At 37.0% G+C, this 16,933-nt stretch overlaps 1 protein-coding gene across 3 annotated transcripts in view; it reads right to left on the bottom strand.

Annotated features, from left to right (window-relative positions):
- Positions 1 to 13,121, bottom strand: part of LOC109074543 (kinesin-like protein KIF26A) — a 92,239-nt gene extending 79,118 nt beyond the window's left edge. The window contains exons 1-2 of one of the 3 annotated variants that reach the window (XM_042774404.1): positions 12,632 to 13,121; positions 10,488 to 10,724 (exon numbers count right to left, since the gene is read on the bottom strand). In XM_042774404.1, coding sequence (XP_042630338.1) covers positions 10,488 to 10,724; positions 12,632 to 12,766 — 372 coding nt within the window. In that variant the 5' untranslated portion in view covers positions 12,767 to 13,121. Of the gene's footprint in view, positions 1 to 10,487; positions 10,725 to 11,021; positions 11,259 to 12,631 lie in introns of those variants that run through there. The other 2 variants (XM_019090564.2, XM_042774405.1) reach the window with 2 other exon arrangements.
- Between the last annotated feature and the right edge of the window lie 3,812 nt (positions 13,122 to 16,933).

Raw genomic sequence — 16,933 nt, 5'->3', positions numbered from 1 at the left:
GGTTTAAACATTCAAGCGATTTTAGGCGCAAAATTATGTCAAAATGCATGTCTCTGCAAGTATCCTTGTAAACACAGTTGCTTATGGCTTAGGTGAAGGTAAACAATTGAGAAAGAAAACTGATGTGTAACAGTATATTGGTTCACAGCAGTTTAATGTTCCTAAACCTTTCTGTGTCGTGAATGTTAATCAAACAACAAAAAAATCACTTTTGTAGCTTTAACACAGATTTGTTCGATTTAATTTATACAGTGAAGACTATGCAGTATTGTTTTAAATTGGATTATTCAATTTCTGTACCAGAATAGTGAATGTTAGACTTACCTGTAAAATATAAAGCACTGTTTATTTCATTTGTATCTTTGTTCTACAATATTATATTTATATATGCTTGTAATTTGTTATTTTTATTTATTTTATGTTTTTGTTTGTTTTTTTTGTTGTTTTTTTTTCAAATAGAGCTATTCAAGTCATCTAGTGATTTTTTTGTTTGTTTTTCATATCGAAATATTGCCATTTGAGTTTTTTTCCAATATCGCGCAGCCTTAATTCAGACAGTTCATGTAAATTAAATATTTTAAAAAATGATTCTCTGATTGTGCCTCAACAACATTTAGGGCGTTTTATAGTGCAATATACTACGCTTTATACTCATTTACATAAATAAGGGTGTTCTGTCTTGTCTATTCAAGTTTAATACTACCGTAATTGTGATTCTTAGTGTTTTGTCATGGAAAGTTGCAAGTTAGCTACTGTTTGCTAATAATAAGAGTACTTTATAAACAGTGTCTTGACTCCAGTTTAACTATTTTAAACAATGTGTTGACTGGCATGTTTTATGGTAAATGATACTTAAACCAAATTAAAGTCCAATTTAAAGATTCTTGACTACATCTTTAAATCTAGAGCAGGGGTCTCCTGGAGAGCTACTGTCCTGCAGATTTCAGTCCCCAGTCAAACACAGCTGAAGCAGCTAATCAAGGTGTTCAGGGCTACTTGATAATTACACACAGGTGTGTTGGAGCAGAGTTGGAACTGAAGTCTGCAGGATGGTAGCTCTCCAGGATTAGGGCTGGAGATCCCTGATCTAGAGTAACATACTTAACATGTTTTGTTAGAATAGTCAAAAAACTAAATATAAATAGCAGGAACTGATTAAGGAAACTCTCTGTCAGTATATGAACTGTGAACAACCCTTGCCTCCTAGGGGAAAAACAAAATAAAGGCAAAGATCTGGCAGTCTGACAGCACTCAAAGATATGTGAGTGATTCATTTCTCCTACCGTCATCTGCTCTAATCAGACTTCAAAGAACATTAGGCCATTATTCAAAATAAGCCATTACAATAAAGTGTGATCTTCAACCATGTTACAAATTATCTTACTAATGATCAGTTTTATGTGTTCATTGCATAAAAGAAACTCACTTTAGATAAAAGAACAGATAGCACATCCAGAAAACAGAAGAGATTCTTATCTGCTCTTTGTCATAAAAGTCTGTTTGTGCAAAATGTGAGAAGAAGCCAGATGCCATGAAATTACAAGCCCATGAAAAAGAGATTAGAAGATCCTTGCAGGAAGCTTCAATTTATCATATTAAAGAATCAGAACCTTGATCATCAACTTTTTATTGTGGCCGAAAATGAAAACTAGCTGAAATGCACTAAAGAATCAGAACCTTTGAACACTTGAAGGAATTACATCCCTGCACACCTTCCTAAACAACCAGACCTGTAGTTCTCAAAATGTGATCAGTGAAAAATTCCAAATAGTTGGTGGGTTCATTGGCTTATTAAAAAATAGTTGAAAATAAATAATGTAATAACAACTGACCATAAGCACTTAAATTGAATTAACTCACTGATTAATAAATTCATAACAATAAATGAACTGAATGTATTAACGTTAATTTGTGATTAATTTGACTAGACATTTATCCAGAAAGAGAAAGAACTGAAAGCAGTGGCTTTTGTTTAACCCAGTGTTTTACATCTGCAAAGGTGAGACAAATAATTTTTTACTGTAATGGCTGATTAAATCTTCCATCTTTGAAAGAAACCTTTTCATAGAAAAGCCCAAATCAATTCTGAACATGCACACACTCTCAAACACAAAAAGAATTAATGATAATCATTCCATGATAAAGAAGCATATTTTTTTTGCAAAATCTCACACAGAGATTCACGCTAACATGACGCACCACACACGCAGAGGAAGACAGTGAAGCATGAAATGAAATTAACTTAGGTGTGAACTTTGACTGGCATTTCCATGCACAGATTTATGGGGCCCACATCTAACTATGAGTTCTGCAGAATGAAGAATAAATAAGGGCATACAAAAGAGGCATCACACACACACTCATATCACGCTTACACTTGCCAAGCCAAACACCGAATGGGGTCCTCCCAAACTTACATGAATGCCAACATGATAATTACAGGTTGGGCTTACAGTTGACCCACTGACCGAGCAGACAGTGACACTGATGTCAAGGTGGGAAAAGCCATCATGTTGCATAGTCCTTAAGAGTTTCCAAATGAGTTTACAGTTGTTCAGGTTTGTAAAAATGTATCTAGTCATGGCAGGTCAGAAAGCAGTAGCCATATTCTTCATAATCACTTTTTGAGAGGCTTATTAGTATTTGCTACTTGTGTGCTGTTGTGTGTGTGTGTGTTGTGTGAGTGTGTGTGTAGTGGTGTGTTCCATCCGTGTGGAGAGGAGCTAGGCTAAAATACACTCTCTACTAAAGTGCTATAGTCCCATAGTATCATATGCACTAAGAGTTTAATCAAAAAATAAAGTCATACACTAGCATATAGATGACTTCAGAGCTAGAGATTTATCATTGATAGCATTTAAGAGGCTGGGTTGTTGGTATTATGTAATTACTAGTACAATTTCAACAAGAATTGAGCCATCATGACTGAGCTAAGAGCAAGGCACTTAACCTCTGGTTGCTCAAAGGCAGTCATCATGACTGAGCTAAGAGCAAGGCACTTAACCTCTGGTTGCTCAAAGGCAGTTGGGGTTGCCAGGTCTGTGAAACAAAACCAGCCAAATTGCTAATCAAACTATCCCAATTGCTTTGCCCAAATTCCAATTTTCCACGGTTTACGTTCTGAGGGTTCCTCCTCCATCAAAATAGCATTCTCTTTAACCCACAAACTGGAGAAAAAAAAAAAAAAAACGTGCCAATTCCACGGGAAAACCCCAGACTTTTGCTGTTCTATGGTGCCATTGTGTGAAAGTACATGAAAATAATTTCAGTGGTTATGTGATGATACCTAAAGATTCTATTCTATTCTATTCTATTCTATTCTATTCTATTCTATTCTATTCTATACACAATATCATCTGAACATATATAAAACAGACATGTTCTTTTGTTGTATTTGTCCGGTGAATTATTTATTTCAGAGAGCATGAAAACACTTTATGCCCAATGTAAAATCTGCATTCTAGAGCAAAACCAGTTGAAAATAACTGGATTAAATAGGAAAATTCTATTTCCTGTGCTGAAAATCTACTAAGCCTGTAAGTACAAAGGCAAACAAGTATTGTCCTGATCAGCTGATGTGTTCAAATGTAGAAATTCAGAGCCAGTGCCATATGCCACATGCTTATTTCTTATCTGCTAGAATGCAGTCAGCCTGACATTTAGTGTAATAGCAGGCAGGACTGGACAGAGAGAGGAATGACAGAGAATGGCAATTACTTTGGTTGGAACATTCCTGGATGTTCTTTTTCCACACAGATTTGTGTGGATTCCCAAACACTCTGACACCACACAAATGCCAATGCACTCAAGCACTCAAGCATTCATGCACACACACACACACACACACACACACACACACACACACACACACACACACACACACACACACAGCTACACAGCCTTCTGCTCTAGCCCTCTTCAGCCTGTATCCTGTGCCACACCCTACAATACTGAGAAGTTTCCTCTCACTGTTGGCAGCATGGGATAAAATACAAAATAAAAAGGGATGGCTGTAAACTGGTCAGTATGAACTCTTTTTTTTCTCCCTGACATCATTTTCACTGCATATCCTGCAGCATTGTTTCGAATTGAGAGGAGACTGGAGAGACTTCCAAGAGCTTTGACACAATTCAAGCACTGTCCTTCAGTGCCACAAGTCATAACTAGTGCTGCATCTCTCTTCTTGAAATCATTTTCTTTTTTTTTTTCTTTTTTGACCTTTCTATCTTGCTATTAACAAGATATTAATAAACATTTTTTATTTACTTACTTACTTTTTCTGTACATAAAGTTGTCCCTAACTTATTTGAATGTATAAACTGTAATATGCATATATCAAACCAAGTGGTATTTATTTATTTATTTATATCAATATGCAAATTCTTTAGGAATATTTCGCAACATCTATATCAGCAAGCATCAATACAAGCCCCTTAGAAAGACAAATGCAAAACAAGTGCTTTGTTTCAACATCAAAAGCCTGAAAGTGAGAATAAAACAATTTAGGAACACCTTATCATAGTCATATCAGCTGAGCACACAGCTGAGCAATGAAACAGATAGCAGGGATCACCGGAGCTAACATCAATAGCGCAATGCCGTACTTGGCTCTCTCAACCCATCATTTCCTTTGGTTTATATTCTGGTTTTCCTATGGCAAGGGTCGGGTTAAAAGGTTATGAGGAAAACAAGAGCAGCATGCATAAAACGTCCATCTCCAAATTTGGAGATCTGAACCTCTATGAGGTGAGTGAACCCGGGACAGCCGCTTTCAAGCACACGCTGTTAAATATTATTCACACTCAACGTTTGGAATTAAAACGCTACTGGTTAACAAAGTCATGCTGTGAAGGTCTTTCTGCATGGGGGTAAATGTTTTGAATTATATTATCGTCCTATATTTTTGGGATATTTTTTGAAAAAAAAAAAATAAAAAAAATTTCAATAAAACTGTTTCACTGCTTAATAATATTGGGGGAAAAGTCTGCCATATTAAAATCATGAAAACAAATAAAAAAAAAAACATAATATATATATATAAAATTAAAAACCTTAGTTTAATCCCATTCAACTTCTGTTTGTAATACTATGTAATATCATATATATATATATAATATATATCCCATTCAACTTCTGTTTTATTACAACATTATAAATGTTTACAATTAAATGAATTAACATTTAAATTAAAAACCTTAGTTTAATCCCATTCAACTTCTGTTTTATTACAACATTATAAATGTTTACAATTAAATGAATTAACATTTTTATTGAAATGCAGACAAGTGTGGGTTGACGGAAAAATGTTCGACAGATGCCATCTGCCCCCATTTTTCATCACAGTTCTCCTGTTGTTATGTTTTGATCAACGGCTTTGAATTTCTTGTAAACTCTAAGCATATGAAAGTACAAGAAAAGGACACAGGAGCAGAAGTGAATGAGAAACTATTAAAAGGCAATAAATCTTGAGTGATTTATGGTGACTGCTGTGGCATGTGCTATAGGCAAACCTCCCCTGCAGGGTTGAGAGTGAACAAATGGAGCAAGCAAGTTGAACCAGGACTTCCAGTAGGCCTTCAACTCCACTTCAACTAGCCTTGCTTCTCGTGAGAACTTTGAGCTTTTCTCTAGCAGGGGTGTGAGGAAATAATTCTCCTCAGAATAAACATCTGAACAGTGCCTTTGGGCATGCAGTCACATTTAAAGTAACCTGAAAATTCAGATGAGCTTGCAACAGTGTGAGGCTTATTGATGCATTTCTCTCTGTAAAGAGAGGATACATTCTTTAAAATAAACATTCTTTATAGTGGAAAAAGGTTCTTAAGATTATTCAAATGTTCTCCACACTAAGAGAAAATGTAATTTTAAGAACTGTTCGTTGAAAAATACTTTGAGGAACCCAGAATGGTTCTTCTAGGCCATTGCTATGAAAACCCCCTTTTGGAACCTTTATCTTTAAGAGTGTAGAATGCTTTTTAAACTGTAATAGTTTTAAAATGTTGCATCCTTTCAAGTATGTCTACACCTTTTTCATTATACTTCTTTTGAGACCTGGCATACAAAATAACACCTAAGTGGCTTATGCAACAACCAGTTGAATGAAACAATCGGCCACCGCTCTGAATAATCACCATCTTTATTGCACAAGACAATGAACTGTAGTCTAATCAGGCGAGGTCCACCCATTCTCATACTTGGGTATGATTCTTATCCCATAGCAGCCTACCTCATTGACCTTTCACAATATCGGTTACAGGCCCAATGTTGCTCATACGCACATATAGACACACAGCTGCAGGGGTTAAGTGCTTAAAATTAAAAAGGCAGACTGCAAATCCATCTAGCTTTGCTTTAGATGATCCATGGGTTTTCAGGAGGTCTGGTCACAAGAGAGTTCAGGGAGATGACTGACAGCAAAGGAGAGCTAAGTATTCTCATTACAACCATCATCTAAAGTTTCACCCAACATTTGAAGGACGGAGGGATGCAGGTGTTTTCGACCTGCCCAGTGAATGGACTTTAAACTTCTTACATGTCACAACACAGAACTTATAGACCCTTAGAACTGTAGTGGCTATTATAATTGATGACAGCCATTTCAGTGCCTCTCTGTGGACAATGGAGATGAAATAACGGCTGCCCCCAAGCGCATATTCGTCTTATTAAACGTGATACCATATACTGTGTAGTCCTTCATCACAATAATGGGATTAGAAATGCTACATTCCAAACCACTAGATTGTTCTAAACCAGGTGCGAATGGCCTTAAATTTTGTTGAGTGATCTTGTAATTGAAGCAGACAGCCACTGGAGTGAAAGAGGCTGACGTTAGTCATCTCAGATTCATTCTTCCCAGTTAATAGTTATCGTAGCCGGACATATGATTTAGGGTTAATGCTGGCCATTTTTAAATTGCGATTATGTGCTGGAGCTTTGTGACTAGTTAAGTGGCAGTCACTGTAGGCAATGAAGTCTTTGTCCATTGTCCCGTGTTAAGCTTCCAGGCATTCCATCCTCAGGCATTGTTCAGGTGTTAAGTGCCCTGACATTGAAGTGAATGAACTACTGAGGGGAGAGCTTCTTTATTGTTTGAAGAGAAGAGACCATTCCTCACTGATATCAGCCGAGGGAATCATTGGTAATAAATAATAAAACAAAGGATGGCGCGGGCTGAAAGCAAACCTGGTGAAAAAGAGTGAAGCCATTAAAAGCTGTGGGGCGTGAAGAAAGACTAATTGCCACCTGCGAGCATGTGCTTGGCAGAAAACTGCAAAGAAACGGCCTGTCACATGTTGGGCTGTGATACTGACCGCACATTTCCTGGAAGAAACCCAGTTCTGAACTAATTTTAAGATTTTAGAACATTTCAATGAGGAAGAAGTTGTTTTTGTGCACTTAACAATACATAAAAGGTCGATTTTCAGCTTATCCTTAATTAAAATAACATTACAATTCATTACATCATTCTTGATGTTACATACATATCAAATCTAGATTAATTTTCAAATAACAAACCAAACTAACATATCCAAACAAATCAAATAACAAACCACTAAAATTTATAAATTACTTTAATAAGTTTTAAATATTAAAAAACAATCTAATATGCCACCAATGTTTTGTAATTATGTTGCAATCTAATTAGAATAATTTATCTATTAAAATGCAATCTAATTAGAATAAAATGGCATTAAAATACCACTAATAATACCTAAAAACCTAAATGCATTCATTATGTACATAGTACATAGTTGAATAAATTGGATTATTTGGTAAAGTAGAAAAAGTCTAAAGATAAGACATCATAAATGAGTTAGTATAGCAAAAGAGAAAGAGCAAGTGTATGATTATAGATAGATAGATAGATAGATAGATAGATAGATAGATAGATAGATAGATAGATAGATAGATAGATAGCCTACTTGAATGCCACCACTGGATTGTTCAATTTAAAAAAAAAAAAAATTAAAAAAATCTGCAATTACACAGAAATAATTGACTAAGAGGCCCATGCTCCTTGCCAACACAAGCTGGTGAGGATAAATGAGCTTTAGGGTCATTAGGGCAGCCTGATATCTGAAACTTAAATTTTACCAGCAAACCCAAAACAATACCAACAAACAAAAAGCAATATTCAAAAAGAACAAAATAAAATTTAAAAATCAAAAATAACAAAAAAAAATCAAAAAAAAAAAAAAAAAACTGAAAAAATGAAAAAAAATTCCAATTTAAGCCAACAGGCCACCCACACTTTGGTAGAAGCCGATAAACAGTAACCCTCTGTAGCTTCTCATCTAGAACCACACAGCTTGAGTCTCTAAGTTCAGGTCAGGTATCCACCACACATCTCTAGCTGGACAAAGCATCCTTTCTTTTCCCAACTGCAGGGAAAGCAGGACTACCATGGCCAATGCTTCCAGATTCATTAAGCCATCAGAAGAGGGGCCGATAGAGGCGTAACCTCCCCGGTTGGACCCCATGGCTTTATCCCCCACACCTGGAGCAGACAACACAGACCAAACAGCCAGACTTGTGATAATTTCAGATAACCACCGCTGATGAGAATGAGCGAGTATATTAGCAAGCTCTGAAAGTACTAACCAAATAACACATCTTAGGGTGGGACGAGGTCATACGCATCCACCATCATCAATGCACACCCACACAAAAACCCTCTTTTTATTTCCTGAGGTAACCTGGAGAGAAGAGAACTTAGGGGGGAGGGGTTCAAAGCAAACCGGAGGGCTTGTAATCCTACCTAAGCATGAGATCTTTCTTGAAACACAGCCACAAAAGAAAGCGAAGGGAGGGGGAAAACCTGAGGCTAACCCAAGCAGCAAGTCAGACAACAATAAAAAGTCGACAGCCTATATTTAACTGTGGTGGGAATTTGGTAAGGAGTATACAGGAACACTTTGAATGCATGATGAAGGTCAACTGGGTCTGCACTTCCTCAACAGACTGCGCAGTGAGTCCGCTCAACTGTTTTCTCCCCCTAATGTCGATGGACAAGGGGGGAGATAAGCATTGTTTCCCAAAACAATGGAGCACTTCCAATAGCCTCCTCCCCTGTCCACAAACTCTCAGAGATTGGCGCTCGCGTACTGTCTGAATACAGTGTGTGAAAGTAAGAAAAGCTGTTGAAAACTCTAGAAACGGAAGGTTGTGAGAAAAAAATAAATTTCTTGGCTTGAGGAATGAGCAGATAGACTATGAACACTCCAAACAAACAATGGCAAGTGGTTTTGTAGCTTCAATTTAGCATTCATCAAAACATAACGCAAGGGTGGCGATCTGGATGGTTTAAATTTTTTGTGACACTCAAGCAAAACTGCAGAGCCAGACTTTTGAATACTGGTATTAAGGTGGTGCTCTATCTATCTATCTGTCTATCTATCTATCTATCTATCTATCTATCTATCTATCTATCTATCTATCTATCTATCTATCTATCTATCTATCTATTTCAGAAATCCAAAAATTTATATTTTTATGAATGTCATTCAATCATTCCCCCAAGCAATTAATTCAAAATGAAGTGACTCTATTTTATGAGTATAAGAACATTAACACTTATATGATATTGCTTAAACAACACAAAAAATCTACACTAGAAATGTAACCTCAAAGTTGATAAGAATTCCACATGAATTTCTGTTTCAGATAAGACTTTGTTTCAAAAAATTTAGTGCTACTTTAATAGTTTGTTTTTCATTCAGATTGTTCTCTGCACATAATACCCAGCCACTTTATGCACTGGCAAGCATAGGAGAACATTGTGCCACACAGCTGAGCTCATATCTCACTTCAACCATCCCACTCAAGGCTTGATGAGGTTTCATCAATGTTTTGACCATACATCAAACATCCAGCAATAAGCATTTCAAACAGCATTTTGCTCACAATTTTATCCAAGCCTATATGCATTTCAGACTGAATATGATTTCAATGTATTACTGATTATTCTAAAATGCAACAACGCCAATAGTTTGAAAAATAAGTAATTGAAATATTTGCTCTCTGTGCCGATATAGTAAAAAGATTAACCTTTTGATGACTCTGTGAACTTTGTGAATAGGGGCCTGAATAGGATATCGATTCATAAAACTACAAAGACAGAGCTCATTTGAGTCAACTTTTCATCAGATCATGAGATTTTACACAAAATGGCCTTTAAGAGGCATTCAATGCAATGCATCTGATTTATGTGTGGCTTTCACAATGCTTTGAAAAGAACAGAGTGACAGAATGAAACAAGGAGAACTTCCAGAGCTTTGAGGCTCAAGTGAAAGTCAAGTGCTTCTTGAAACTAACAAAAGGTTGTTAGTCATGCAAATGCTGCATGAATCAAAACAATTCCTTTAAAGAGAACATTATCAGTCTAAATAAGTAATGAAAATGCTACAAATAGCAAAGCCACTGATCTTCCCTGTCTTGGATGTGATTGCTTTGCAAAGGCACTGAAATGATGTTTCTCACTCACTGACCTTAAAGGAATCAGGGTCGGACAGAGTGAGGGCTTGTCTCCTCAGTTCGGCTATAGTCATCTGACATTGCTTGCACAGATCTGTTTTAGTCCCGTCCCTGTCGGATTCAGAGACACTAACGGCTCCTGCGCCTTCAGGTGGGGGTCTGCTGGCACACCTTTCCTCCTCCGCTGACAATCTCTTCCTCTGGCTCAGCTCAAGAGAGAGTGAAGACTCTCCACTCGAACAGCCTTCCACCTTTATGAAAGACAACAAAATCAATATGCAGAAATACCCCATATTTAACATCTGTCAAAAAAGGCTAATTATGAATGTGGAACATCCAGATTACAGTTAACTGCATATTACTAATTGTTTATTATATTAATAACAATTCTATGTAGCTTTACTTTTTTAATACGAGTAGAATAAAAGTGTGATTAAACTTTCTAAACGTGATGCAAATTACTCATCAACAATGCACAAACAGCAAGCTTGGGAATTCAAATAGAATACTGTAACTTCTCAGCGTCAGCTGTTTATTAAAGGACTTACAGTTGACCGGCTGAGCTGATCTCCTTGCGCATTCCCCTGTGTTAAATCCATCATCTCGGTCTAAATGATCAAAACGTGCAGTTTATTGCGGTTCTATTTGTTTACACGCATTGATTGGGAACACAGTTCATGGATATTCAGTGGGAGCGCAAAAGAAAAAGCATTACTCAGTTCCCGTGAAGTTTTGCTTCGCTTTAGTTCCATGACGACGCGCGTACGCGAGAGTGTTTGACTGCTGTCAATGTGCGCGGCTCGGTTACTTGGTCGGTGGGGTGGAGCTGCAGCATTCAGTAGCTATTCAGACACTGTTATGCTGTTTCAGAGAGTTTAGACTGCTTTTGCACAAACAAAAAGTGAAAATAAAGTTGATTTCAAATAATTTGCAAATTCCCAGTTTAATTAATTCTGTGTTTTGTAATAAGGGGTGTGTGTTAAAGAACTGAGTAACTCATGTAAACTAATAAAAAAAAAAAAAAATCTTCATGACTGCATGTCTGATATACAACGGCTCATAATGATTTATTATTATTATTATTGTTGTTGTTGTTGTTGTTGTTGTTGTTCTAAGTAACCGCCTGTACACTCATTTTACCAATTTTTATGTCTGAAAAAAAAGTTAAATGATAATAAATAAATCAATAAATAAATACAAACGCTTCCAACATAAATTACGTCATCTTTTATGTGACAATTCACTTGTGTCGACGGTGAGAGTACGGGTCTGTTGGAGTCTTTTGCTTATTACTCTGGTGCCACCCTCTGGTATTTAAGTTACCTGCATCTTACAAACCTCTCGGTTTGCAATACATTGTGGGAATGTTTGAATATTTAATTACTAATCTCTAAATATTTGATGTTAATTATATATGCTGGGATCACTTGACATTAAATTGCAACCCAAATACTGTCAATCTCCCGCCTCAAAAAAAAAAAAAAAAAAACCCGGTCAGTCCTTTGACTGTGACAGCGCAACTGGTCCAATAAACCATCAATAACGGGCCGTTTAACGTGGGCGAAGAAACCTGCAAAATCTGCTTACAGAAATATGGCTTCTTGTTTTCTTTTTTCTTTTTTTGTGACTGTATAATAGCGTCTAGACTCATAACGTAATCTATAAAAGACTGTTTCAGAACCTTTATTTGAACATTATTATTTGGCTTTAATTCTTTCTTATTTTCATGCTTTAAACGGAAAACTTCAACCTAGTTGTAGTGCATTTTTATAACTGAGTTGAATTACTGAGTTGGTTATCTTTTGGTCGCTGAAAAACTTTTAATCGAGCACAAAGTTCACTATCAGATGGAAAATGTTGTTCAAAATGAAGGGCTTTATCCGAGGTACGTACTGTATTTTAATGTAATGTATTTTGGATGTTTTTTGGGGAAGTTGCTATAAGAGCAACTGATGGATGAGAGCTGTTCGTGGTGCTGAAATTAACAAAACGCTACACATTATAACCAATGAAAACTTAGTTTTCATATTTGCGAACCCCAAAATAGCATATCCTTTAAATAGTACAATCACTTTTTAAGATAAACAACCCACGTGGAGTCTAATGAGCTCTAAATGAATCAACTTGTAGAGTCTTTTGTCCGTTCTCAAAGGCTTACCTTGGCTTTTCGCTTTAACAGATGACTAGTAAATCCAAAAATGATGTCAGCGTCCACGAAGAACGTGCCCAAGTCAATCAGACTGGGCTTCTGCTTGTCCGACCCTGATGACCCGTTAGAATTTTGTAAATCCATTGTGCAGCTGTGGATATATTTCCTCGCCTTACAGTAAACATACAGAAGTCATCGCAGCGCTCTGGAGTTCCGAGTCATTTTACAGATGGTTCTCTCTAATTCCAAAGCAGTGTCATGGTCTTATCCAGAGGTTCCTGCTCAGGTACATCCACCTGTTGACTCATTTAGATCGTCCGGTTTCTGTTCCAAATTACTTGCCGCGTCAAAAATCATATATCCAAATGTTGGCAGTCGTAAAAGCACGCACGAACACCCCCATACAATCCATAAAATATCCATGCGCTCCTGGCGTACATCCTTGTGGGATAGGCTGTTCACGCCTTGTCTTGTCTACAATGCAGGTCTAGGAGTGAACTCGCGCGAGCCTGTTGAAGAGACTACCTTGAACAACTCCACCTCTCTCTCTCTCTCTCTCTCTCTCTCTCTCTCTCTCCCTCTCTGCTCTGACATCTTCGTGGCTAGTGTGGTCCCTCTTGCGCTTGATGCTCATCCAGTGTGCGCTGCTCGCTACAATTCCTCGGGTGCGCTGTGCGCGCATCATTCAGTGCAGACAAGGGTGCTTCAATGATGATTGCTTATATATATATATATATATATATATATATATATATATATATATAAATATATATATATATATATATATATATATATATAATGACAGTGCTTACTGTTTAAATCAATAGCTTACCCAAAAATGTAAATTTGCTGGAAAAAAAAAAAAAAATGTAGAACTGTAGCATTACATCACTTACTCATCAATGGATCCTCTGCTGTGAATGGGTGCCGTCAGAATGAGAGTCTGAAAGCTGATAATCCAAATAATCAAGCAAGACTCCAGACCATCAATTAATGTCTTGTCGAGTGAAAAGCTGGGTGTTTGCAAGAAACAAATCCTTCAAGACGTTTTTAACATAAACCCGTTGTTTCCACTAAAATAGGAGTCATCCATCCATAATTTGCTTTCTACAGTGAATAAGTCGTCTCGTCTGAGTCAGGGGAGAAATATGCAGAGATCAAGCATCATTTACAAGTGAAAACTGTCCAAAACAGTTCTAAACAAATATGTTGGTGGATTTTGATGTGATGTGATTTTTAACAGATGATGGACTGGTATTCGGTGGAGGAAGTGTTTTTTTGGATTATGGATTGGTATTCGAGCCAGGAGCGACTTTAAAGTTAAGACGTCCTAATGATGAATTTGTTTCTAACACGCAGCTTTGTGCTTCACACGACATTACCTGATGGAATAGAGTCGTGTGGATTACTTGTGAATTATTGTGATGTTTTCATCAGTTGTTTGGACTCTCTTTTTGACGGCACCCATGCACTGCAAAGGAACCATTAGTGAGCAAGTTATGTAACGCTAAATTTATCCAAATCTGCTCCGATAAAGAAACAAACTCATGTACATCTTGGATGGCCCGAGGGTGAGTTATTTCAGCAAACCTTCATTTTTAGGTGAACTATTCCTTTAAAGCTGATGTTTATTAAGAGGTCCCATATGTAATTTCTATAAGAGTTTTTGATGGAAAATAAGGTTTGTGCATGAGACATATTTTAACAGATAGACATAAATAAATATAGATATGTTATATAATTTACAATTTTATTAATTAATTTACACCATCTTACTGGAAAAGCACGATCTAGCTTTAAAATGACAACTGTCAACTAAAAGTAGAATGCTTGCCCTTGTTTGTTTTTCTTTTCAAGAAACGTTCGGAACAGTAACATTTATTCATTTTTTTTTTATTATTTATTTACGAAATAAAATGTATTTTATAGCTTTGTTGAGTGGCGATTTCAAAGGCCCGTTTCAAAACTTGCCATTATTTTTGAACGCCAGATCCTACAACGCCAAAGCAGATCCACCAAAAGGCTCCCTGTTGCGTGATTTTTGCGCACCCGAATGCAAAACCGTCCTGTTATTGAGCAGCTTAAATACGAAGCTTAATACGCTAGATAGAGTCGGTTATTTGCTGGGCTTTGAAAGCCAAACACAGGACATTACTGCTGCCCTCTTAATAAAAACTCTTATCTCGAGCATACAGAGGAGCATGCTTTAGATAAGCAGGCAGGCATTGTTGCAATAATACACTCGTTCCTGTAGACTTTCTTTTGAAGGAGCGGGTTTTGTCGGTCCGATTAAAGGGAATTATGGAGCTGACAGTTGACAAGTCTGATTGTGAATTGGAAGTAATAATGCACGTACAAAAAGCCTTTAAAATTAATTTCGCGGATTGCATTGATAGCCAGGCCTCATGATTACAATCCATTTTAAAGATGATTTACCACGTACACAAGCCTTTTTCTCTCACTTTCCTCTCTGGGATAGCGCAGGGTCATCCCGACACGATGATGAAATTCCCCAGTTCGGCTCTCACGGGAGCGCTGCTCGACATCTGCTGCCCTCGCGTATGTGCGCTTATCGCTCCTGGCTCCTCATTAAGACTGCTGAAATATCTTCCACTCTAACTCAAAATATTGATCTCCACAAGTGGGGTGCAAGACGTAGCGTTTAGTTTGCATTTATGACGCGCCTGAGCTCAAAAAGAAAGAAAGAGACTAGCGCCTGCAACTGAAAAACTGATTGGACTTGACGCTCATGAATTATTTATCAACAACAAGGGACAGCAAAATATGGTTTCATTGAAGCATTCGAGTGAAGCGAGTTTTTGGAATGAATTATGGGGGAGCCATTAAGGCACAAACAAAAGGTTGGGTGATAGTGAAAATTTCATGTGCGCATTGAAAATTAAACGTTTTATTCAAAGTGAATGTTTTTGATCTGGCATTAAAGTGATTCAAAATTGCGAAAAAAAAAATTCCCTGAGGTAGCTGTAGCAACAGTATAAGCTGCATGAGTGGTTTCTGTTAGTACATCTGTCATAATTAATTTTCTATAGGCCTACTATGCTAAAAAAAAAAAAAAAAAAAAAAAAAAAAAAAATCCACAAAAAAATTAAAAGAAATGGCAAGTGACACATAAATTAAATATGAAATTCTGAAATAGAAAAAAAAAATAAAAAAAATATTTTTATAGTGTAGCAATTTGTTGAAAAATCAATTTGATGTTTAGCTGGACGCTAGGGGCGCCAAAGGACGACGTTCAGCTGGTTTTCGCAGTCAGCTGGTCTCCCAACCATGACAAGCTAAAACCAGCCTGCAAACCAGCTATGACCAGGCTGCCGGAAGACTATCCAAAACCAGTCAAGGAGCTTAGGCTGGATTCAGTTTTTTTTTTTTTTTTTTTAAGCAGGAAAATTATTTAAAAAAAAATCCTTGTTTGTTTGTTTTAATGACACAATGAAAGCAATTGTATAAACTGCAGTATGATCAAGTAACATTAGTTTTGCCCTTTTTATTATTAAAACGATAGTACTGTATATGAAACTCGCTTGTGTGATGCTCTTTTTTTTTTTGTCATTTGTTTTGCTCTGTTTTTGACATGGGTTAATTTTAAAGGGATTCACTTTAATTTGCAATTCATGAGATGTTTCTTCAGTCCCCTCTATTTTGCCCCTCTTGATTACAAGACACATGCACAATTGATTTGTCCACAAACAGTCTGATATGTGTACAGTGGGTGTTTGATGCACAGCTTGGAGCCTCTCTGTATGGTTTCGTCGGACTCTCTAATTAAAAGCAGGGTCACAGGTCGGTCTTTTGCCTACTTAATGAACTGATGAAACTGTTGAGACGCGATAATAGCCACTATTGATTTGCATGACAGTTTGTGCTCATCTGTGTATGTTCGCTCTCGTTACTTAGTCGTGCCGTTGTCAAACATTAAGACAAAGTGTTAAATCTTAAGACTCGGACAGTTTAATCATGTGGCCAAGAAAAGACCGAAAATGGTCCCCAAGAGACTAAAGAGCTTCAGCACCACGGACAGCACACCACTGACGACACACACTGCAGCGACCGGTCAGTTTGGAGTGATTGTCCTGTCACCCTTTAGATGGGGAGAGGGTTTGAGGGGGCATGAAGCTGATATGTTGATAATGAATAGGCAAAATGAAAATACGTGTTAAGCAGCCGATTACAAGTCAGTGTTAGAAGTATTAAAAGTAACACAGGGAAACACAAGAGGGCACAAGAGAGAAAGACTTTAAAAGAGAGTTTTTTAGGTTTTAAATGTCTTTAATGTGTCAGACGGGCTCATAC

The sequence above is a fragment of the Cyprinus carpio genome, chromosome A17, assembly GCF_018340385.1.
Source record: "Cyprinus carpio isolate SPL01 chromosome A17, ASM1834038v1, whole genome shotgun sequence".
Taxonomy (NCBI): Eukaryota; Metazoa; Chordata; class Actinopteri; order Cypriniformes; family Cyprinidae; genus Cyprinus; species Cyprinus carpio.
This window is presented reverse-complemented; position numbering and strand designations above follow the sequence as displayed.